The following is a 25,913-nucleotide window of genomic DNA, read 5'->3' as shown; positions in this document are numbered from 1 at the left end:
TTGCTCTTTCGTGTTGTTAACATTTTTATCAAGTCATTTTTAGTTAATTTTTAACATCTGACTTCCATAAATCCCAGCTGAAGTGACAGAAAAAGGTACAAATTCAGCTACAATCTGATATTGTTACATTCTGTTTTGACTATTTAAATTATTTATTTATTTATTTATATGTTATGTACTGCATGTAGACAAATTGATAGTAAATGAAGAAAAAAAGAATCTCAAGTAAAATTCACAGAGGTTAATTTTATTTCTTAAAGTTAGTTTGATTTTCTTAGATGAAAACTTTATTCTTTCATGATTAATCAAGCAAATAAAACTTAATGGCTTTAGATAAATAGTGATAAAAAGATATATTCATGCCTTACATAATATAGGTACTGAAAAATACATTCCAAGTTCCAGGTTTTCTACATAAAAGCTGTATACTAAGTAGCATTCCAATGAAATCTCACTGTGTGAAGCTTGTATTTTATATAGACAGCTGAGACTAATACAAACACCTTCAGCCACAGAGCTTGGGTACATCAGGAGAATGAGATGCTTATTTGTCACTTCCACATAAAGCCACCAGGATGGTTTCATAATCCCCTTTGAGTTCATCCTATCAAAACACAATGGAGTACAGTTGTTAGCATAATGGTCTCAAGCAAAATCGATTTAAGTACATTTACTGAATATATGACATTCACCTAAATAAATTCATTACTTTATAACACGTATGTATAATCCACAGCATGTGCTTGAGCTGAGTATCTTCACTGAAACTGAATTATTCATATCCCAGACTGGAGTATGTGTAAACAAGACTGACCAAAAAAACCCAACAACAAATCTCACGGTATAAATGAAAAAGAGAAATAGACAAAAGTTAAATGTCCAGATGTTATGCTCTCCTTCATTACACAAAATGAAAATGCCTTCCTTGATCAGTGATATCCAGTGTTCATTCATACTAAAATACTACACACAGTGTTCATTCATACTAAATCCAATGTTCACCTGCACTAAAACACTATGCACATTGTGTCTATGATTACCTCAAACATACATTAATGGTCCAGTGATACTGGATTCACAAAAGAATCTCTTATTTAGCCATGAGAAGGTACTTAAGCACACGTAGAGACTATGCTTCTGCTCCAGTTTAGACTTCTTTCTTAGTCATCTATTAGCTTCCACAAGGGTGCTCTGCAGGTTTAGCTTTCTTTTAGTACCCCACTTGCTTCAGTTTTCTAGGAAATAAACTGAGTGATCTGTTTCCTTTAAGAACATATTTTAATCAGTTTATCTCATTTCAACTAAGTAATCTGGAAAGCAGGACAAATAAACAGCAAATTAACAAGGTATTTGCAGGAGTACTCAAACATGAAAAGAGCTAGATGCATACAGCTATCTCACTCAGCTGTAAGAGCAATTATCTCCACCCTCCCTTTAACACACCTTGTCTGCCCAAGTCAGGAACGTGGAAATAGAGTGATCTTTCAACTATTAGTATCTAGTATAAAATAACCAAATATTATATAACTAATTAGCCAAATATTATAGCTTTTGCAACAAAAATACTGCACCATGAAGTAAGTCAGTTCTACCAGCTTGTAGATCACTGAGAACATGAGTTAATCAGCCATGAATTATTCAGATGATTGAAAAGCAGAATTAACAAATGTTACGATTGATTACCATTTCGTAGTTTTCTCAAGAGAAAACCTACCATAATTGCTTGGCGAAGAGATATACCATACAGACTCTTATAATAGGCTTTGATCTCATTCAAGTCTACTTCATGGCGTGAAACCATGATTCTGATAAGCTGTTTGTGTCGTGTCCCACTTCCCTGTAAAAAGTAATAAACAAATAAATAAAAATTGATGTTATTTAAGTCACTGAAATATTTTCCTGACTCAGGTTCTTTGTGTTAATCTTTTTTTGGGGAATACTAAGATCCTATTTCTCTAAAATATCCAGTCCTCTCATATTCACCCTTCTGGTTCCTGTGTGGCCAAATTTTGGCTCCGCCCCTGGACTTCTTTTTATTAATTTGTTTTAGCTGCTTCCTAAAAATACATGTCTTTCATCATAGGGACCACCTAGATTTCATTGTAGTATATTTTTGCAGTGAGTTGGTTTTTTTGTATTTTAATGAACTGTTGTTTTCATGATTCACCCAGTTTTTTCATGGAACAAAGTTGATCCTTATCAAATCACAAGAGTTTCATAAATTCCTGCATAATATACTATTTCATGAGCTACATATGCTTTAGTCAACTCAGGATCCAAAATTGTCAGATGTTTTCCAAAGACTAGGCTCTTACAGGGTTTCCTTCCTGATCTGTGATTTCTTTCCTATTTCGTTATCACCAATATTTTAATGGTTACAAAAATACGAAAGCATTCAGTTAGATTTCTGTTGCAACAGAGTATAAGATACATGTGAGAACGGACAGATGCCTTCCTGAATACTCTGGCAAATCAACAGTTCTTTCTATGGAAGGGCACTCAGAAATTTCGAAGGAGTGAAGTCAAGAAGAGAGAGAAATGCACTGGATTGTCTTCTGCAGTCTCTTTTTTATCACACAAAGATCTTAGAGATTCTAGCTTTATTTTATATTTTTCCATTCATAAAGCACGCTATGAATAAAAGTAGTTCTTTCTCAAGGTTACCTTCATGGCCAAGTGGAGTTTTTCAGCAAAGAAAGCTGGCTTGCTTGTGGCACACTTCACTGTAATGAGACAATGGGATTAATCATTTATATTATAAATGTAGAAGGTAACAAAAGCAAAAATCTGAAAACAATTCTTAAAATATCTCAATGTTCCTACAGGTATACATAGTTAACCTGTTTATTTTTTTCACTTGTCTTAAAAGTATGGGAGAAGTAGCAGTTCCTTTCCTGTCTCTGCTCAGAAGGCAATTCAGTCACAGGAGAAAACTCCACTTAATGTAAAGGCAGGACTGTTTAGTTTGCTGTCACAAAATTAAGATGTTGTAGTTCTTACAAAGAAAAACCATGAAAACATGAAAACATTCAGGTCCTCTATAGCTAAGCTGGAGGTTATGACCTGATGTTTTGTAAGCCCTTCACATCTGATACTAAGAAAGATCTGATTTTTTTTATCCAAAATATGCTTGAATGTGATGCGAAAAACAAGTTAAGGATCCGCTTTCTGATTCCATCCCAGGTCCAAGAACAAAAGTAATTTAAGTGGCTCACCTTTCTGTTCATCAGGATAATTCCAAGGGTCTTGATATACACCTTTAACATGAACCTTATAATAATACTTTCTTGAAGAACACCATTAAAGAAAACATATTATGTCTTTAATAAATATATATAATTAATGTCTGGCTTCTCAATGAAGATAAACCAAAATGGTGTTCCATTAGAATGAAGTAGATGTTAATTTTTCATAGAGTCAGTATACATAATAGGTTATTATATACAGAAGTACTTACCAAGGGCAGTCAAGCAGTTTTCAATATCACCTTTCAGCTCCAAATCAAGTACTTTGTTCATGTCATGCTTGCTGTATTTAGCATACTTCTGAAAGACTAAATGAAGGAAGAATACTCAGTGAGGAGTGATGAAAATATAGTTATTCTCTCTCAATCTTTCCTCATTCTGGCCGCACTGCTATGGCAGTGAACATACATGACTGATTGTAGGTCAACTTTATCATTTTCTTCAGCTAGCACAGTGCAAAGAAAAGCAGTGCTGTATGAGCTGATGGAGTCAACATGAAAAATGGAACTATGCTAGGGTGTAGGGTGTAGGGCTCATTTTCCCATTAACAGAAGAGGTGATACAGTTACTTCACTGGGGCCTGTAGAGTAAGGCGGTATCTTTACCAACGGCAATTTGGCTTAATTTGGCAATAAAGCACAGTGTTTTTGGAACCCTGCCACACTGATTCATTGTCCTTATGGTCACTAGTTTTGTGAGACTTCATAGTAAGAATTATGTTAATAAACAAAGTGGTACAGCTCTTTACTAGTGTGAAAAGAATGGCAGAGTGACCAACTGCACCATTAGGTCAGCAAGCATAACCTTCATAGCAGTCATTCTAACATCTTGGAAATCTACACAATCTTTTGTTCAAAACACAGTTCCTGTGAGGAAAAAAGTTTCACTTATCCTACCCCTTCGAAGATGAAGATAGCTTCTTGAAGTAAGAACAGTAATAAATACGTTAATATCCGTCCCTTTCCTTTTCTCTCCTGCTTCATATAAGGCCTGTCACACACACACATAAAAATTAAACTTTAAAAAAAAATTAAAATTGTAAAGTTAACATCAGTATAGTAAAACCATATAGAAGTACTGTATTCCTGAGGCTATCAGCCAAATGGAGGTCACCATTTGCAGTAGAAGACTCTAGTTCATAACAAGACACATAACTCTACAGCCTCAGGCTCTAGCTCTATCAAGTGGTACTTCATGTTTTGCTTACGGCATAGTAGTTCCAAGAGAGATTTATGCAGATACAAATAATATTTTCAGACATCTTAGAACCACCATCTAGCCTTCCTGGGTATGTTTCTTTCTTGAGTGAAGATATTTTTTATGTATCATGATACATTACAGTCTGCGTGGAAGTTTAGGACTAGCAGACTTTTCTCAGAGGAATAAAATTAGCTCTGGTCAACTGGACAAATGTGAAAGAGAAGCCTATCCAGCAGGTACGTCTTTTCTTTCCAGGACCAACTTTAAAGTAAAGTAAGAATCAAACTCAGTAAATTTCCCCACCTACTCAAACCTTTCTAGAAGTGTTAATTAAATGCCTTTACAGTGCAACAAAAAAAGATTTAACAACATTCCCTCTAGGCGCTGGCAGTGAAGCCTCTGGACTTCTCTGGAAATTTTATTGAACTTTGGGTCTCAGATGGAGTATTAGTTCACCAGCCTTTCATATGCAGGGCCGAAGGCAAAACTAAACCCCTCATGTAACAGGAATAAAAATAACACTTCTCAGTGACCTCTCTCCTACTGGATTTAAAGTAATAATAATTTAAAGCCAATCTAGATTTAAACTGTAAGTGAGGCAAGAATTTATAAGTGAAGGCTCAGGACAGGCTGTAAAGTCCAAAAATGTATTAGCATAACTGTCATACTAAAAGCAGAAAAAAATAAGGGAAAATATTGTTTAAGTTAGAATTACATAGAAAATGACTGTGAGATTTATAGTAGCTGGTTCTTTACCTACCTAAATATACATTTTGATCCTCAATTGAAGAATCTTACTTATTTTAAACCAACAAGCAAACAAAAAGATTAAGTCCATTTTCTGCTAATACTGACCTCTACCTTAAACACTCTGTATGTTTTACACAAACTAGAAAAGGTTTTGCAACATTTCTGAAGTTGGCTATTAAAGGTTTCATTTCATCTAGTAAATCTCATGAACTTTGGAAAATAATATCCACTTAGAAAATATTGCCACATAACATACAACTGTTTGTCATGTTTGCATTGCACAAGAAGTGAAACAGAACATCCACAGCCAGGCAGAATTTGTAATAATGTCAAGTAAAGAAGCTCTGCAGTTTGAAATGTAGTCTTACCCTGGCATCATTGTCAGCGAGATCATCATTCACATGAGGATCTTCAGATCGGTCACCCTACACAAAAATAAGAAAATTCACTATTAGTTAAAATAATTCTGTTCAGTATTTTGGAGTTCTGGTCTGTCATACTCATCAACAACATAATACAGAACTGCGGACAGCTGCAGTTATGTTAGTTATTCTGTGTATAAGCTGACATTTTTGTTAATCAAACAGAGCTCCCATTTCTGGGGCCATCAACAATGAATTTCTGAAATCATACATTAGAATCCATTGACGTGAGAGTGTCTTAATGTGAAGTTACAATCTTTAAAGCTGTGTCATGTTATCTGATAACCACAGAGTAGCCTTCTTCCAAAGTGATTTAAAAGGAAAACTGAAGACCTTAACCATGCACTTGAAAGTATCATAAAATAATCCTATGTACATATACAAGCTTCATATAAATACTCTCAGCAGTGTTGGCACCAAATATTCATTTATTCTAAAAAGTTATTTTTACTTCTTAGCTCCTTCAGTGTTTCAACTGAACTGCTTTTGAGCATCAATTCACAAAAAAAAACCTGTCCATTTATTAGCTACCTGCAACTACCTCATGACAAGAAAAGCATTTTAACGGGTAATCAGAAAGTTTCTCTCTCTACTTGTAAGCATTTATTATTTTTATATTTCTAGTCAATTGACATTCTAGTTGTTTTCTCAAGTGCTAAATGACAGCTACCACTGAAAAATCTTAAACATAAATTAATGAGTTACAATAAACAACAAAGATAAGTTTCTTTTAAATCTTTCTGAGAGAAATCTTATTGTATCTTGTTGAATAATCACTTCATATGGCTTATGTTATATAAGAAAAAACAGTGCAAGGAAATAAATATTTCTTATTTATTACATGAGTTTAACATAATCCTGACAAAATTACTGGTAATGTCACTGAAAATGTTTAAGTACAACATACCTTGGCTAGAGTAACCAAAGCCTTTTGAAAGTCTCCAGATGTGTCAGAAATTATATCTTGTATCAGATCTCTCTTCAGTACTGAAATCAAATGAAAAAAGAATTATAGTTTGTTTTAAACTATATCATTTATATTACTTTTTTTCCCCCCGTCTTTCCTTAATTTCCCACTTAAATATGCCCAATAGAATTGTAGTTTTCTCTTGTTTCATTTTGAGAGAATAGATATTTTTGTATATTGTCTTCTAAATGCTGGGATATGCTGTGAAATTGGAGGCTAAACCCAAAATCTGTTGAAAAAGTCCTCTTTAAAGTTTTAAAGGGTAGGCTCTTGCTTGTGAGATAGAGAGGTAAAATGAAAACGAAAATGTAACCCAAAAACCTTGAAACTTTGAGAGTAATTTTCCCCTCATTTTTATGTTTGGATGCTTTGTTCAGCACAGAACTCTTCTGAATAAAATCAAACTATTATTCTAGGTTTCTAACTGAAACTGTTCGATTGGAAAAGTTAGCTCATAATTCCATAAAACATGAGTTAATTAGACAACATTGACAGATGGCAGCAAATAATACATATATGGGAGAAAACACAATATGTTTTAGCTACCTCTCTGAACATTTCCTGCCTTCAGTTCATAGGTTGCTTCTATCTTTCAAATTATATATTTCGTTAATTCAGATCATTTTTGTTAAGTTTAGTAAGGTGATTTTGAAACTGATGATATTTAGGGTCCCTTTCAACCCAGGCCATTCTATGATAAGATCTTAAGATGTCAGACAAGGCTTAGCAATGGGAAAAGAGGAGCACTGGGATTTTCCTTACATCTTATAAAAGGCAATTAAATGCATGAACCATTCCAAGAAATATTCACAGTTCTAGATGGAATCATGAGTCATTTCCTAATTTATTGAGATCTACGTAAGCCAGAATTCATCACTGTTCCTTCCCCACATCTCCCTCAGTCTTATATGAAGTTTTACTTACCTCCTAAAATGTCAGCTCCTCGTTGAGAAGTAAGGTCGCTACAGAGTTTTTGAGAAGATATATGTAACCTGCTCTAGATTCTTTCAGTCCAGGAATTAAGTTTGCACAGATCTGTTCATTATGAGTACTTTCATAAATAAACACCAAAGACATGAATCATTACGAACAGGGCTTGGCCATCTTTCAGTCCTGCATACCATTACATTTCCTTGTTAATTTAAATTACCTTCTTTGTAGTATCTGCTGGCTTCTCTGATTTCTCTGTTGTTTCTTGATGCCAGAATCTCAATTAAAGTATCTTCATCAGTTCCAAGCCCCTGTTAAAAATTATTGAATTTTTAAAATATATTATTTAATGCAGAAAAGTCATAATTCAGAAAAAAATATGATGAGAATCATGGAGAAGATTTAAAGAACCCACATGGAACAAGACGTACAAAGGAAAAACATTCATCTCATTTGGAACTCATTTTTTGGAATCTAATATCATCCAACAGAACTGCTAAAGTGACCAAACAATGTACACTTTTTTTTTTTTTTTTTTTTTTTTTTGCTTAAGTAAACACATATGTAGACACCATGGCTTTGTAGCACTTCATCAGCAAATTTTCAGAAAAAGAAAGAGAGCTCTTGCTCACAAAAGATCAACCAGTCTTCTCCAACCTTGAAATTCAGCAGAGATTGCTATCTTGTTTCCAGTGATTGGCTGTGGATTACCAGCATCAATGTATTTTACAAAACAGGGATGGAATTAATATTATACATAAGCTTATACAATATGCATCCAATGGCACTTAATAAAGGATCTGAGAGTTATTTACTTCCCTTTAGTAAAAGCTTCTCTCAACTTTTTGCCTTACCTTCATAGAGGCCCTTAATTCTTCAGCATCAAACTGAGCTGGAGTTTTGAGAAGAGCAACAACAACATCTTCCAGGTGGCTTTTCAGCACCTTTTTCAAGTCTTCTTCCAGACTCTATAAACAATAAGGAAGAAACTCTGTGTCTTGTTTTTAACTGAGTTAGAATTGATTATCTTCATAGTGGCTAGTATGTTGTGTTTTAGATTTAGGAGAAAGACAACACTGACAACACAATATTTTAGATTTTGCTAAGCAGTGTTTGCATTAAGTCAAGAATTTTTCAACTCCTCTTACTGCCCAGCCAGCAAAAAGTTTGGACATGCAGAAGAATTTGAAAGGGTTCACAACCAAGACAGCTGATCCAAAATTTTTCAAAGGGATATCCTATACATCAGATAAATCTTGGCATCATGTTGAACAATAAAACTGGGGGGCAGTTAGTCATAGCATTGAGATTGCTGTTGGTCAGGGACTGGTTGTGTATTTGTTGGAAGTGGTGAGCAGTTGCATTTTGCATCACTTGTTTTGTGTACTCTTAATATCACTGTTTTCCTTTCATCTTCACTTTTTTGTCCTATTCAACTAAATTTACTGCAACCCACAAGTGTGACCCATTCTCAAATTTCCTCTCCAATCCCACTGTGGGAGGAGTGAGAAAAGAGCTTGTGTTGCTTATCTTCCTGTCAGGTTATGCCACAACACTATGAAGCTAGTTAATTGTTAAAAACTGCTGTTCTGCCACAACACGAAAAGTAGTCTGATCTGTGATAAATTTTAGTGTACATAATTCTTTTAGCCATGAGAAAGAATTAAAAACCTCTTGAGAATTCTGATTTGCCATCTTAATGTTAACTAAAGAGTCACGGGTTTCCAGCAAGTATTCAGGACAGCTTTCAGCCATTGCCCATCATAGAATGTCAGAATGGCTAAGGTTGATATGGCCATCTGCAAGTCATCTCCTGCTCAAGCACTGACATCCAGATCAGTTTGATAAGGAACATGTCCTGATGGCTTCGGAAGATCTCAAAGGAGGCTTAACAACCTCTCTGGGATATCTATTCCAGTTTGTACCCACTGTATCTTGTCCTGTTACTGAGCACTACTGAAAAGAGCTCGTCTCTGTTTTCTTTGCACCTTACATTCAGTCATATATGGACTCTGATGAGATCTTTTTCTGAACATTCTCTTTTCTAGACTCTAAAGTCCCAGCTCTCAACTTTCTCCATATATAAGAGATGCTTCAGTCTCTTAATGATTTTAGTGGCCTTACATTGGATTCCTTCCAGTATATCTAGGTCTTTGCTGTACTGCCACTTTCCAAGGAGCAAAGGTATACTAACTCCAGTCTGCAAATGCAATTTCAATTTAGATGTATAGATCTAACTGGAGAGAATTTTGTACAGGTAAAAAGAGAAGAGCAATTAAAACCTCTTGCAGAAATGTGCAGTAATTTTCAAGCTTCCCAATTACAGGGACTATTGGTTTCACTATGCAGAAGCAGAAGCTCACTGTTCCCTGTACTGTTGTCATCAGCATTGATGTATTTACTCCTCTCATTCCCTCTGCAGATTGCCTCCCAAGTGTTAGTAAACATATGCATTTCCTCTGATTTTGCAGTATAAGAAATCCTTTGAAAATTTTAAAACCTAGAGATCCAGAAGTTTAAAATTTATCTTTTGATTTCAAAAGGATTGCCACTACATTCAAAGAATTATCAGTGACAATATAGTCGCAGGATTACTATTACTGCTACAGTTTTAATGAACTACAGAAGACAGTATCACTGCAATCTTTTGTTCTACAAAGAAAAAGCTGTTTATACCATAAATGCCAGGATGAATATTGCTATTTCTCATGCACATTTAAGCTCAACTTGGGCATACTATACCTTTCCTTTTGCCTGTTGATAGGCAGCTTTGATTTGCTGACGTTGAGCATTTGTTCTTTTAGTCAAGATGTCAATGATGGTGGCTTCATCCACACCTACAAATTACCAAACAATATAATGACTTCTAGATTAGAGACGTTATAGTGTATCATTCAATCAAATAATAGTTGTATTATTTGTATTGTGTCACATTTTGATTGCTTGACACAGCAAAGTTTAACTAAAAGGAAAACTGTACTCATCTATTGAATTACAAGAGCTGCAATGAAGAAACCTGGTTGATTCCCATAGAACTGAGAAGCCTATGTTTTTACAATTTAATATAAAAAGTCTGAAAGTGATCTGAGGGCAAAACTAAAAATAAATATATAAATAAATAATAAAATTAGACAGCATACTCATTTAACCTCAGGAAGCTAACTGAAAAAGATTTCAAAGCACAGTTAAAAGTGTCAAACATTAACTTTATTAATGAGAGAAATGTAATAGAAACACACACTACATAATAAAGTAATGTGGGCATATCCACTGCCTTGAATAGATTCTACAGAAATCAAATATTAAAAAGACTTAATATGATCTTTGTTATTTTAATTTTGTCCAGAAATTAAATTCAAGAAATTCATTAACTTTAACGTAGTATTAGGACCTGAAACTGTAATTCAGTGTCAGACTATCAAAGAGCAGAGATTTTTTACCAGGTGACCTAATTAAATGTCTAGCTGGGCTTTTAAAAGTTGAGTCATCTCTGCTGCTTTCCATTCCCTGTGGCTCTGATATTTTATTCAGAACTCTTCTCAAGATTTTCTAAGGAAGAATGCTAATGTAGCACACTAAGTATTTACTAGTATTTACTCTTCTTACCCTTTACAGTAATAGCTTTGTCCAAAGCAGAAACATCAGCTGAAGGATCAAAGTTTGAGTATGAATGTACTGCAGAGCCACCTTTTGAACTTTTCTACAAAACAAACAATAAAAAAAGCTAATTTAAAAGAATATTTATGCAAAGAAACAGTTCTACATGCCTTAATTAGCCTACCTCAGGGACTTTGGAACTGCCTACCTAGGACTATAAAGGAAGAAACTGAGCTTTCTAACTGCAGGTAGCTAAATAGATCCAATATAGTATGAGGACTGGATCTGTTTTTGTTGTGTTGTGTTTTTTCCCCCCCCCCAAATTGCTACCATTAAGCAGAAAATAACTTATATACTCTTTTGAATCCTCAGACTTATTTTTGAGTAAGTTGTATTCTCTAAAATAAAATACTTTCCTAGAATATTCTAGGAAAATATTTCATAACTCCTATAATAATGCAATTATATAAATTTTAAAGTCCATAAAATGACAATTAAATTCTACAGCTACTCTCAGCAAAGTTCCACTAATTTTCTTGCTCATTGTATGCAAATTGACTCTACATCATATTCAGCGATTTCTCAACTGATTCACATATCTCAGTCTACAAGCACTATTTGCATGCAAGATCTTGGAGAAAAGTTCTGTCTCTCATCCTACAAGGAAGTGAAGAATTATTACCTGATTTTTTTGAAGCACGAGATGTAAATAACCCTTTCTTTAGAGGCATGAGCTATTGGCTGACTATGGTGAATCCATACCTAGATGCTAGACACTCCCTACCCAATGCCTAAGGGACTCTGGAAATAACTAGGGATGATAAATTCCACTATATGACTAATTACGTGGCTTGTCCCAATATTAATAGACACATTGCTAGTAGGGCATGTAAACTCAATAGCACTATCTAAACAATTGTACTCATTGCTTTCTGCAGAAAATATATAATGCCTTGAAATCCATGGATGAAATATGAAATAAGTTTCTCTTTTATATGAAATCTGTAGTGATTTTTTATAACAAAAGTGAAGTTCAGCTAAACATTTTATTAGAATCAGCTACAACATTTTATCTTTTCTTCAAGAACACTTTATTATTATTATTATTATTATTTATTTTATTTTATTTTAAGAAGTCTTATACAAGTCCAGGACTTGGCAAGTCTTAGGGATATACACTTCACATATAGAGTGCTGATTTTTTTTTACACCTGTAATGCCTGAGTTAAATGTTCAAAACAGAAATTTTATTGGAGCTGTGACTGCATACTTAGTAGCAATGTCCCTCACAATGAAAAAATAAAAATCAGTGCGACTTGAGTAGCAAGCCAAGAGAGAAATGAATACACTGCTTATTTCCCAAACAGGCTAAGTCAGTTTTTCTATATTGATATCCATGACAAACATATCAACTACCCAGGCAAAAACCCTCTGTAATCTCCATAATAAGGATGACTCAGGACTCTGTGAGTGAATGCATAAAACAATGGCAGAGGGAAAATTTTGTGTACAAAATACAGCCCAGGTAAAATCAGAAAAATGAGAAATCAGGAAATCCATGAAGATCCACATCACAAAACATTATTTACTGAAAATCACCTTCTATTTTTTTCAAGATGAAAGTTGCTGTAAAGTTCTCCTGTGGCTTCATAATATGCCATATCGCTGATGCTTATTTGGGTGATGGCAGGCTGGAGAGCAGTGGAAAGGGATCTGAGAAATACTCTTCACATTCTCCCATTGCAATAGTTCTCCTTTACTCAACATACTCCTTTAATCACCATAAGTATTCCTTCTAATCAGGATCAGTACTGATCATCTGAGATGTTTAACCACATACAGTGATCTTTGCCACCCACATGACAGTAAGACATGTAGTAATGTTTTGGCTTTTATATTCCACAGCTCCAAGAACTGGCATCTTGTATTTCAGTCCAAGTATACATATCTTTCTCATGTATGCATCAGAACAGGCTGTTACATATTTACATGCTATACAGTAGATTACTGCTTTAAAGAGAAAAACTTGAATGAATCAATGACTGGCCACTAGAAATGACAGTTCCATTACAGTGTCTAGTTTTACTTTTAAATTGATTTGTACAAATAAAGGCTTTTTTTTTTTTTTTAATAGCAGATATACTAAATTATTAAATTATATTAGATTATAGGATGCAAACAAATTGGCTTCCAGTTCTAAACAAATGGAATTTTGCCACTGCTTTTCCTTCCTTTGTGTGTATGGAAGATGGCCAGTTTCATATGTCTTTAAGACACTTCTAAAAGTACAAGTAAATAGGTATATGGTGATAACACTTACAATACATTCCTGCTCCTGGTTATCCATGAACCATGCCTGCTTCAGAAATTCTGATACCATAGCCATGTTGATAGAGTCTCTGAGAAGAAATGCATCAAGTTACAAAACATTTTTCATCATTTTCATCACCAGTGGAAATCAAGATTTGCTATTCGTAAAACCTTTTCTCTTAAACTGTGGCATGCAGGATTTTGTTTCCTGAGTAGTAACTGGCTACTGGAAGCTGATAATTTTTGCTTACACTTAGCAGGTGACACTGTGGCAACTGACTGCTCGATTGTACACACTTATAATACTTCCTGAAATTTTGAATTAAAAATAGAAAAGTAATTTATATGCGTAGTTGGCGTGGCAATATCTAAGCACTGATTTTCAAAGGAATGTTGCCAGAAACAAATTAAACCTCTGTCTTTCCCCATCTGTTAAGGTATTGAAATGTTCTTTTATTTTTCTATTTGATTCTGTTAAAATTCAGTGTTAAACAACTACTTCTGTTGTTTATTGACACTGGGGGCCTTGTGTGTTGTATTAAGGCAAAATATATTCTCTTGTTATGTATTCTCTCATGTACTTTCTTAAAATATCTCCTTCTTAAGAAATATAAGTAGAAATAATTTCACATAGACTATCACTATCACACCATTCCTGATTTCTAATGTACTTCCTTCAATTTTTACAGAATAGATTGTTACCCCTTTAAAAAGAAAAAAAAAAAAAAAAAGGAAATTACTTTTCACCAATCAAAAATGAGTACAGAATTCCATGGCAATATGACTTGAAACTGATCAATGAAAAGTATTGAATACAATGACCTCATTGTGAAGAATATTCTCTTTTCTAGGAAAATCAGTGATGGAACAGAGCATAAATTAATCTCTTATCAAATAAAGTATTTTTTTGTTTGCTCAAAGTTGATTTTTTTTTTTAATCAAAACACAAATTTTCCAAAAGAAACTCTAAGGAAGTGGTTTTAATGCTTGGTTTTAAAGCTGACATGCAAACAATAGGATAAAAATAACTGCTGGTTTAACTGTCTCAGGAAAACAGTTCATACTGTGGAAAAAAAAAATGCTATTTTCAGTGGCATGCATTTTAATATAATGAAGGTCTTAGGGTACCCAGATAATATAGAATATATACAAAATTATTCAAAAAAAAAAAAAAGGATGCTTACACTGCAAACACGTGTGTTATTTATGCCCTGTGATCAACATAAAGGAGGCTTAGTCATTTATAGCAAAAAATTCCTAGGACCATGCAATGTGGCTGTAATCTAGTTGTCTCTTTTCCTTACTGCAAAACCACAAAATTTATTTCCAGGCTCAGCTGCCAGCAGGCAGCTAGTCACAGTTTCCCTCCAGCTCAGCTCCATCCTTTTCTCCTCTTCCCAAGGTAGGATGAGCCTATATTTCCTCTTCCCCAGAAAACTCACGATTTTGTGCCCTTCCCTCTACTTTGAGGGCACTAAATTCATCTCTGCCTATGTTGCTCAAAAACATGAAACTGGCTCTGAATCTATGTTTATATTACCTAAAGCAGGTGTCATCCGGGCAAATGATTGGAATATTGTGTGGGTTGTGAAGAAGAACTTTTATGAATGTTACTTCTGAAAGATCAGAAAAGCATTCTTATGAAACTCTTCAAAACTTTGTATCAAGAATATGGTGAATCCTTTATTACCATTGTATTGACACCACAAGTAGACGGTCAGATGAAGTACTGTAGTATTTCATGTTCTTCTGCATTTTATAAAAACACATATAAAGACCACATGCAGAAGGTTGAAACTTTTTTAAAATCATCATTCTGTGTGGAGTCCAATGGGACAGCAGTGATACGCATGGATATATCTGCAACCAATAGACCCACTCTGTATCCTTGTTTAAAGCTACAAAACAAAGATTCACAACACCAGATCTGAGAAGGGTTGGAACCAAAACTTCATTTTGGTTGATAGAATAACACTTCTCAGAAATAAAATTGGTGGAGCTGGCTCCATGAAGAACTGTTATTATCTTTGTTTCTGCCTGCCCACTGCACAACTCTAGAGGTTTTGTACCTTCTGGGGATAACTAGAAGGAAAGCCTACCAGCCTACGCTAAATTGGGTTTCTCAAGCCTCTTACTCATTACAGCTGCTAACCGACCATATAAAGCCTAGGTTCATGAGGGATACATTCAAATTATTATTTTAAGTTAGTATGAAAAAGGTCTGGAAGAACTGGTTTTCTGCTGTATCTTCTCTTTCATTTTCAAAGTCACACCAAAGTCTATGAAAATGGAAAATGAAAATATGTGTATTATCTTCAGAAACGTGCAGACAGAAGGTATCATGGAAAACCAGGATATTCCACAACCAATATCTGTTTCAGAGTTACTCTGTTTAATTACTCTGTTTAATGAAACACAGTCCAGGCTACATCTCCCACTTCTCAGGCTGGAAACCATAGACATCTCAGTTGAGAGGACAGAAGGTTGTGGATTTATAATTTCTCAGTTTGAAAAAAAATGGTAATGGTTTTCATGCATTTCATCATTCCTAATTTGAATGATCAATGTACAACTAGAATGAAAAATGAGAGATCCAGACCTGAAAACTCTAGCTGTTCTTCACAATAATCACTGCAATGTTGTTTTCACTCTGTTTCTCAGTACCCAGAGTTTATATATATAATATATAAAATTATAATCCAAATATTTTAAGACACGCTTTTTTTTTTTACATTTTTTCTTCAGATAAAGCTATGCGTCAAACTACACCACTTCTCTATGCCTATTTAACTATAAGAGATATATAATCCCTGGTTATTGTCCAATGATAGCTCCCAGGATCTTGATATAAATTCAAGTTATGAAACTCTATCAGAAAAGCAGGCAGTAGATATAATACAATTTCCTTTGCAGTGGAAAAGTCCACTGAATACAAATAATACATGAGTAAGAAAAGCAACCTCATTTTTGGAGAACCCAGTGTAAAGTGTTAGCAGAACAAACCCCAAATGATGCATTCCTTACATACGTGGCATTTGCCTAAGTTATGAATTGTAAACACAGAGTTCTTCTCTTATGTCTCTCAGAGATCCTTTGCCTCATTTTCACTCTTATGAGAAAAGATTCCTTTACTGTCCCAAAGCAGCAAACTGTTGTAGAAGTAATAACAGCTGCTTCTGAAGTTACCATACAAAGCGCATTTTTTTCCAGCAATTTCAGTTTTGCTGCACAAAGAGAAAGCATAAGAAATAGCCTAATCTAAATAATGTCATTTTTAATCATTTAAGCTACTCATCTTTAATTTGTTGTGTAAGGAGGAAAGAAAATAAAAACAAACAGTAAGAACAAAAACAGTGATTATCCAAGATCTCCTCTGCAGATGAATTCTTTTAAAATGAAAAGAATTTCTTCTGCCCACACCCATTTTTTTTCTGTAGGTTGGATCTGTGCCAGCAGATCCAACCCACAGAAAATTGCACCAGCTCTCTTGAAAAACATACTGGATAGTTCTTAAAGTCTGTCAGGTTTACAAACAGCAGTGAAGAACTACAAAAACCTACCTTCCTCCTCACAAGTATTACTTTTCAGGACAGTGAAGCTAGGATAAGAAAGCAGGCGGGTAGTGAGGCTTTTATTGTGCCACGCAGGAAACCCCACCTAGCAACCAGAGTGTTTCTACAGCCCCAGCAACTGGCTGCTTTTTCCTAGCAGCTAAATCTGATTGCTGTCCAAGACATGGAACCACATACAAAAAAAAAGTCATTGCAAAACTATGTGCTGGAGAAAGCAGGAAGAGAAGAGAAAGCTCTTTGGTAGCTTTTCTCTCCTGCCTTGACCAAATCCCTCGTTGTAGCAACTGACTAAAATCTTTCAGTATCATAAGAGAGAAAAAAAATATGTTGAATTACATTGTGCTATTTCTGAAACAATTTTGAAGTATCTCCTTCCTCAGAGAAACTTCAAGGGGAAGAAAAAAAAAAAAAGACTAGAGAAGAATCATAGGTTCAACTCTCTTCCAAACTCCAGTGACTACTAGTTCTGCTTTTTCTGTCCATGAACTCAGAACAGAAATATTTCAAGAGTAAGATACTTCTGAAACTGAATAATCATACAGGATATCAAAATAGCTTTTTTTGTTGTTGTTTTGTTGTTGTTTTTCTTTTATGGAAAGAGAACACTCAGAACCAGGCAGGCCTAATAGAAAAGCAGTAATTTAGACTTATGTAATTAAAATTTGTTGGAACATTCAGATTACACTCTGAAGTTCAAAGTGTAAAAGGCTTGCACAAGACAAGTGAGTTTCCAGCCTGCCAGAAGCGGTTTTCTGCAAATACTTCCTTGCCCTGCTGGCCAGACACATCTTCCAGAGCACGTCCTGCACAACACCATGTGGTGTATCACTAGCATCTCAAGTTGGCTCAAAGCATTATGCCAGTGAAGAAACACCAGTTCCTGAAACAGAAACATGTGTAGCTATATGTTTGGCTTCCTAAATGCCTGTTGCCTTGCTTTCTGCTGATCAGAATCTGCTGAAATACGCTGATAACTTCAAAATGAGGTTCTGTGGCTGATACTGAGAAACATACATGAGGAGAAGGAAGGGGAGCAGATTTGGGGGATTAGAGGGGATACTGGCCAATTTTGTAAATGAACCACTTCATTGCAAATTTTTCTTAAATCACACATAGAGTACATTAAGCACAGGCCTTGCTTTGCTTAATATAATGCTACCTAGCTTTGTAGAAATTGTAAGAGCCCTGGAGGAGTTTGATTGCAAGGCCTCAGTCAGCTAAGGATCAGTAAAGCCACTTGGAGCAGGCCAGAGCACATGTAGTACTGTCAGAGGTGGTGCTCAGGCCCAGTCCAAGAAACTGCACCCTTGGACTTGACCTGGCCTCAACCACCACCCTGGCTCTTCATAGCCAGACAAATATCCCTGTGTCCATCTCCACCCCCAAGGAGATGCATGCTGCCCAGGGATGGGGCTGGCCTCATGTCTGACAGGGTAGTAGGACAGAACAAACTCCGAGGTCCTTCCTTGGTATCTGCATGGAGAGCCACTAGCATCTCAGCCCTCATGAGTCCCCGCATTCCCAAATCTCTGATAAGAGTTTGAACTTTTTTTTTCCTCCAAAATTTACATATTATTTGACAAGGGTATTTCAGATATTTTCAGTATACTGAATAATTGAGGGTGTTAGGAGTTGACAGTGATACTGAACAAGCCGTCTAGTTGCTTTCCATTTTGTTTATTTATTTATGAACTGTGAAGGATAGATTATTCCTGCTCTCCTGACCTTCATGTCAGTATTAAGCTGACAGTCTTATTTCACTCATTTTGGATGTTTACAGAGCTTACAGTCTTTTTATCAGGGGAATGTTTGCCTTGTCTATCACTAAACATTTATAATTGCAAAGTTTAAATTGAAAAGCTGGAAATCTGTGTGTATTCTGGGTATTCCTAACTAAGTTTTCTGAAGTACTGAAATAACACAGAGAAAAACAGTTTACACAGACTCAGAGCCTCCTTGTAAATTCATGGCATTTTCTGAGTAAAGAAATTAAGACAGAAACATTCACTCCAGGCCTGAAAGAGAAGGAAATAATGTGTCACAAGTATTAGTAAGACATTCCTCCCAGGCTGACTTTATTTTCTAAAACTCTTTCTCAATAATCAGACTATTGTTCCATTTTCACTGCAGCATTTTAACACGTTTTCTACTCTATTGTCTAGCAGGCCTGTGTTTCTACTTTCAGACTGATCTAACATGAAGCCATTTCACTTCAATTTTTTTCAGGAGCTGGTTGCATGTGCTTTTTCTACTCTTTTAAGGGTGGAGATGTTGAGTCATCTTCTTCCTGAAGCTGAAGTGAGTCACCATCTGATAGCTAGAGACCTTAATTGTACAAAATGCTTAGCCCTGAAAAAAATGCAGCTTAACCAGAGGAAGGTTTAGAATGCAATGTTTAGTCTTTAATAGAAAACTTATCACTTGTTTCACAAAGCTGTAATTGTGCAGATATTCAGGATCTGGTATTCCTTTTCCAGAAGTAGCAAAACATGCACCTACTGACACTTTGTAAGAAAGACAAAAAAACATTTTTCTTTGTTGATAAACTCAATATCTTAAATGCTGCAATTATCACTATTTTGTTATAATAGCCAAGCTACTATGGAATATAGTTTTTGCTGAGAGAAAGAGAAATGTATGCAATATGCAGTAAAAAAACAAAAAAGTCACTTTTCATAATCTGCTAAGTTCAGTTTTACCAAATATTTGTCCTGAAGCTGCCTCAAGTTAGCAGATAGAATTGCCCCAAGTTTTTCATACTACACAAGATGATAGCACAATGATTCAATAATTTAGTTGAAGGTTGAGACAGGAGCAACAGTGCTTACATCTATTCCAGGGGGCAACACTGAACCTTCTCTAATTCTGTGATTATTCTACTGGGAATTCTTTAAAGAGGAATTAAGGAGTGTTTGGGAAAGGAACATTCTACCTGTGTTCAGACAAATGACCTCATTTTACTGGCAACCTTCAGATTAACCACAATATAAACATTAAGTGAAAACTGATGCTAGCAAACTGAATTGTTCTGAATTAAAATAGTATTTTCCTGCAAGAACTAAGTTAGACAACAAGTGATAAAACATAGATCTCTGCCCGTTTTCCACCAGATCAGTCATTCCCTTTGTGCAAATTGAGGACAAGCTGGAGTCACTTGGAATCTACCTCTCACATGTTTTGTACCTTGTGATTTTAATTCATCCTCACTAGTGTTTACCTACATCCTATGAAACTGAAGAGAAAAATATTGCTCACTTCCTCAGACAGCAAGGCCCTTCAGGGCAACCAGCTTTTCTCAGATTTCAAGTAAAAGACACAGTAGTATAGATTCAAGATAGTAGTATAGATTCAAGAACAAGAAGTAGTATAGATTCAAGAACAAGAAGTAGTATAGATTCAAGAACATATAGTGTTGTTACAGCAGTCCTACTGAAGGCAGTAGTACTTTCAACAAGGCATTCTAGTGATTCTAGTACAAACCCAGTGTTTCTTTCACTGATATACTTATTCCTTTACAAATTCTTAAAGCAAGTCCCAACTGCATTGTTCTGAAAAATATATTTTCTGTGTACTGAACCATTGTCTTCTCAGATTTTATCTCTTACTTTATCATTACATTAAATTTCAACCAGATTAGATTTCAATTTTAAGAGAAAATAGCTATATTATCTATTAATTCACATCTAATCCATATGATGATAGAAAAATATGATCTTGTGTATCTACATTATCCCGTATCATAGGCTGGGTGGTATATAGTTTCAATATAGATGTATTTTCTTAGTAAGAATCAAGTAAAAAATGATGCATAGGAGAACAGCTGAACAAAACTGTTTTATCACTGTATAATTTGTTAAAGCATTTATTTTCACTAATGTATTGTTTCTCATTCAGTTCATGGTTCAGATGCAGGTCTCTTCGCCAGATTGCAAATAAAAAAGGTAAGACAACATTCATTTGTGTATTGATATCAATACAAAAAGGTTCATAAATATTTTTGAGGAATTTTCTAACTGGGGTTGTGTTCTCACACTGCACGGAATACTTATCATTTATCTCTCTCTTTCATCTTGGATTAGCTAACATAGTTGTAATGAAAAACTGAATCCTAATCCTCTGACAACAGGAACTCCATGCACTTTCTGTCATTAATTATCTTTAATACTTACTATTTACTTAGTCATAGTAAATACCTTTCCGTAGCTCTAAAGCAATGTAAATGTAGAAAATGTAAAGGCATTTTCTGAGTCTTATGGTAGACTGTAGCTTGGCTATTCCAAAAGATACAAAATGCTAGAGAGCTCTTCCCCTACCTGAAGAAAAAAAAGGCCATACTGTATTAGAAACGGACAGAACAACTGTCTGTGAAGTAATGTCAAGATGCCATCATTTTAGGAATTGGACTCATCTTAAATGAGATAGTGCTTTGTCACCTATTTAATATAACCAGGAATTATCTTAGAGATGCAGATTGAGAAACACTTCCAAAAGCTTTTTTGACTTGTCAGACTGCCTTCCAAGCATAAGCCCTGAAATCACTGTGATGGTGTGCCAAAGTAATTTATACGAGAAAATTCTTGACCTTCTAGGAAGGCTCTAAGAAAAAAAAGCTTTGGAAATCCTGGTTACACAAATCCTCCTCCAAATTGCAATAGAGAAAAACAAATCTTTATGGTAATACAGTTGTGACTACAATAGTAATTCAATGAGGAAGGTATAATATAGTGTACATGCAGTGGGAAGTACTAAGTAGATAAGACAAGAAAGTGGAAACACACAAACCATTGTGCAGCAGGCAAACTATGACTTAGTTGCCATTACAGAAATGTGGTGGGATCACTCCCACAACTGGAGTGCTGCAATGGATGGCTATAAGCTCTCCAGAAGTGACAGGCAAGGAAGGAGGGGTGGCAGCATGGCTCTCTATGTTAGAGCATGTTTTGATGTTCTTGAGCTTCAGGCTGGGAATGATGTGGTTGAGTCTCTATGAGGAAGGATGAAGGAGAAGGGCCAGCCAAGCAGACATGCTGGTGTGGGTTTGCTATGGACTGTCTAACCAAGATGAAGTGACAGATGAGGCATTCTACCAACAACTGGCAGAAGTTGCATATTTACCAGCCCTTGTTCTCATGAGGTACTTCAGCTTCCCTGATATATGTTTGAAATACAGTGCAACACGGAAGAAACAGTCTATGAGGTTTCTAGAGTGTATGGAAGACAACTTCCTGATGCAGCTGGTAAGAGAGTCTACCAGGGAGGTGTGCCACTTGACCTGCTGTTTACAAACAGAGAGGGACTGTTAAGAGATGTGCAGGCCAGGAGCTGTCTTGGACAGAATGACCATGAAATGGTAGATTTCTCAATTCTTGGTGAACTCAGGAGGGGAGCAGCAAAATCGCTGCCTTGGACTTCTAGAGGGCAGACTTTGAGGTGTTCAGGACACTGTCGGAGACAGTTCCTTGGGATTCAGTCGTGAAGGGTAGAGAGGTCCAGGAAGGCTATCCACACCTCAAGAAGAAAGTCTTAAAGCACAGGAGCAGGCTATCGCCCTGTGCTGCAAGATGAGCCAGTGGGGAAGAATTCCAACACGGATAAACAGAGAGATTCTCCCAAGGCTCCAGAAGAAAAAGAGAATGTTCCACCTGTGGAAGAAGGGACAGGCAACTCAAGGAGAGTACGAAGAAGTTGTTAAAAATCAGAAAGGCAAAAGCCCAGCTAGAACTCAACTTGGCCATTGGGATAAAAGAGAACAATAAACACTTTTTTAAATATATTAACAGTAAGAGGAGGGCTAAGGGAATCTCCATCCATTATTGGATGCAGAGGGGAATGTGACCACTGTGGACAAGGAAAAGGAGATTCTCAATGCTCAAAAGTCAGACAAGCTATCCTTGGGATATCCTACTCCCTGTCCTGGAAGTCTTGGATAGGGGAGCATAAGAAACCCCTATGATTCAGGTGGAAACTGTTAGAAACCTGCTATTTCACTTGGATGTCCACAAATCCATTGGGTCAGATAGGATCCATCTGAGGGTAATGAGAGAGCTGGCAGAGATGAATGCCACTTTTCATCATCTACCAGTATTCCTGGTCAACCAAAGAGGTTCCAGGGGATTAGAGGCTTGACAATGTGACTCCCATCTACAAGAATGGCCATAAGGTAGATTCGGGAACTACAGGCCTCTCAGCCTGACCTCAGTGCCAGGAAAGGTTATGGAGAAAGTAATTTTGAGGGATACCACACAACATCTGTGGGACAACCAGGTGATCAGCCCTAGCCAGCATGGGTTCATGAAAGGCAGGTCCTGTTTGACCAACAAGATCTCCTTCTATGGTTGACTGATCTGCCTGGTAGATGAGGGAAAGACTTGACATGGTCTACCTAGACTTCAGCAAAGCTTCCAACACTGTCTCCCACAGTATCCTCCTGGAGAAGTTGGCAGCCCGTGGCTTGGATAGATACACTCTTTGCTGGGTAGAGAACTGGCTCAATAGTCGGGCCCAGAGAATGGTGGTGTATGGAGTTAAATCCATCTGGCAACTGGTTATGAATGATGTTCCCCAGGGGTTGGTACTGGAGTCTGTCCTCTTCAAAATCTTTATTGATGACCTACATGAGGGCATTAAGTGCACCCTCTGTAAGTCTGCAGATGACACCAAGTTGTTTGGAAGTGTAAATCTGCCTGGGGGTAGTGAGGCCCTACAAAGGATCTGGACAGGTTGGGTAGCTGGGTTGAGGCCAATAGGATGAAGTTCAACAAGACCAAATGCCGGGTTCTGCATTTTGGCCACAACAACACCAGGCAATGCTACAGACTTGGACAGAGTGGCTAGAAGACTGCAGAGAGGTGACAGACCTGGTGGTATTGGTTGGTGCTTGTCTGAACATGAGCCAGCAGTGTGCCCAGATGTCCAAAAAGCCATCAGCATCCTGGCTTATATTTGAAATAGTTTTGCCAGCAGAAGCAAAGGGGTGATCGTCCCCTATACACAGTCTTGGTGAGGCTGTACATTGAATACTGTGTTCAGTTTTAGGCCCCTCACTACAAGAAAAACAGTGAAGCCCTGGCGCATGTTCAGAGAAGAGCAGTGAAACTGGTGAGGGGTCTGGAGTGCAAGCCACAACATTTAGATGTTGTACTGAGAGACATTTATTGGAAAATATTGGTGATAGATGGATGGCTGGACTGGATGATTTTAGATGTCTTTATCAAACTTGATGGTTAAATGATTCTATGATTCTTGCAAACCATTCCACTTTGGTTGTTTCAGTATGTTAAAATGAATAAAAGGTAGCAGATGTATTGATGTAACTATCCAGGTTAAATCAATAAAACATATCTTGCTCTATATCTGCTCTGAGGAGTATCACATTCTGAAACTTCAAAATCACTTCAGTCAGTCTGAGACTGGGTTGGAAGTGGCACAGCCCTAACTTGGTTCTGACTATCAAACAGGAACAGGAATTACATAATAAATGAATAATAGTTAATTATGTTTTGATCATTGACTACATTCTGTGAAAAGAACAGTCAGAAAAAAAAGCTGAGGAAATTAAATATTTCATTTCCTTTTGAAATATCCGATACTAGCTCTTTCCGCTATTAATGGGAGATTTTTGCAGTTGGGAAAAGTTATCCAAGACATCTTGAGTATTACTACTTCTCAATGTAGCTTACTTGGCAAAACTAGAAGAGAGATGTCTGTGCAGAACAGTCAGAACTAACTTCACAATCTCAGACTGCAAAACTGACTTGCTTCTACAGAACATTAGAATAGTTTCATCTTAGAAAAAAACTTTAAATTGTCCTTAAACCTCCACACACATAAAAATCAAACAAATAAAAAAATAAAATAAAATAAAATAAAAAGATACAGAACAATCTAAACTGTTGTATTCAGTATGAAAGTGTATTTTTTCTGGTGTCCTCTACTATATATTTCACATCATTTTAAGGATGCTTGCTGTTTAATTTTCAGCAAAACAATTTGCATCATGACATTTGTTCCTGAGGCCTGTATTTAAATATTGAATTTTTCTCATTGAATTTCCAGTTAAAAATTCAGATATCTTCAGTTTTCATGTTTCAGTTTTATTCTAGGCTGGGTTGATCCAAGGCTGTTGCTGCTTGGGAAGGAATACCTTTTAAAGAGCACAATGGATGACACAGTGCAAATCATAATTATTCATGAGAAATTGTAAAGGTATTAGGCTTACTGTTATTTGGAAGAGAAGAATCTCCAAGACATGTTTGTATTTGTTCCACTATACAAATGCCTGAAGGTATGTAACTCAGAGATGAATTTCCTGAAAGAGGAAAGACACAGATATGACATGTAAGATGAGACCCGATTCTATACTAAAGTAGGTTACTTAGCCCTGGAGCTGCTATAAGATTTTTGAAAGAATCAAATAGGTTGGGAATATACATAAAGGAATATGAGCTTCTTAGCCCTAGAAATTTATCTTCTTATTATCTTCTTATTGATAACCAAATGCCAGCAACAAGAACGAAAAAATCAGTCTGAAGATGACAGAGATTTAAGAAAAATATGTATCAATGTGGAATCGATTATTGAGGGGACTGAGAAAGTGATCTTAAGATGTTTGTGGCACTGACAATCTGTTATTCTGCTTATTAGCCAGCACAATCAAGACCTACTTCAAGATTAAAAATTATACACCCCTGAAAATTTTAAGTAAAGAAAGAAATGTTACAATGATTGTTGAAAAATGCAAGTTTAAATCTATCAGAACATAGTTAAATATAACTTTACATCTTTCTTTTTCTATTCACCGCTTTCTGAAAATACAATCTGTCAAAAACAATTTTGCATTTATGCAGGTTTGGAAAGTCAAATACCTTCAGTTGTTCACAGGATTATTTTCTTCATGTCTTTTCTCCTTTTCTTTTATTCT

At 35.9% G+C, this 25,913-nt stretch overlaps 1 protein-coding gene across 1 annotated transcript; it reads right to left on the bottom strand.

The window, feature by feature from the left end:
- Positions 1-226: 226 nt before the first annotated feature.
- Positions 227-17,135, bottom strand: ANXA1 (annexin A1). The gene is made up of 13 exons (XM_019610506.3): positions 16,982-17,135; positions 13,432-13,510; positions 11,121-11,214; positions 10,257-10,351; positions 8,369-8,482; positions 7,735-7,825; positions 6,525-6,604; positions 5,564-5,620; positions 4,142-4,235; positions 3,458-3,553; positions 2,665-2,723; positions 1,715-1,837; positions 227-604 (listed from the first exon to the last, which is right to left on the bottom strand). Exons 2-13 carry the CDS (start codon positions 13,495-13,497, stop codon positions 545-547), a joined length of 1,029 nt encoding a protein of 342 aa, XP_019466051.3. The 5' UTR covers positions 13,498-13,510; positions 16,982-17,135; the 3' UTR covers positions 227-544.
- Between the last annotated feature and the right edge of the window lie 8,778 nt (positions 17,136-25,913).

This window comes from Meleagris gallopavo, chromosome Z (genome assembly GCF_905368555.1).
Source record: "Meleagris gallopavo chromosome Z, MGAL_WU_HG_1.1, whole genome shotgun sequence".
In the NCBI taxonomy this organism is placed as follows: domain Eukaryota; kingdom Metazoa; phylum Chordata; class Aves; order Galliformes; family Phasianidae; genus Meleagris; species Meleagris gallopavo.
This window is presented reverse-complemented; position numbering and strand designations above follow the sequence as displayed.

Excerpts from the sequence above, each read along its gene's own strand:
- ANXA1 (XM_019610506.3), bottom strand. The coding sequence starts at position 13,497 with ATGGCTATGGTATCAGAATTTCTGAAGCAGGCATGGTTCATGGATAAC. Across the intron at positions 4,236-5,563 it reads TCGCTGACAATGATGCCAGG|GCCTTATATGAAGCAGGAGA; the intron begins GTAAGACTACAT and ends TGTGTGTGACAG. Across the intron at positions 2,724-3,457 it reads AAACTGCTTGACTGCCCTTG|TGAAGTGTGCCACAAGCAAG; the intron begins GTAAGTACTTCT and ends GTCTCATTACAG.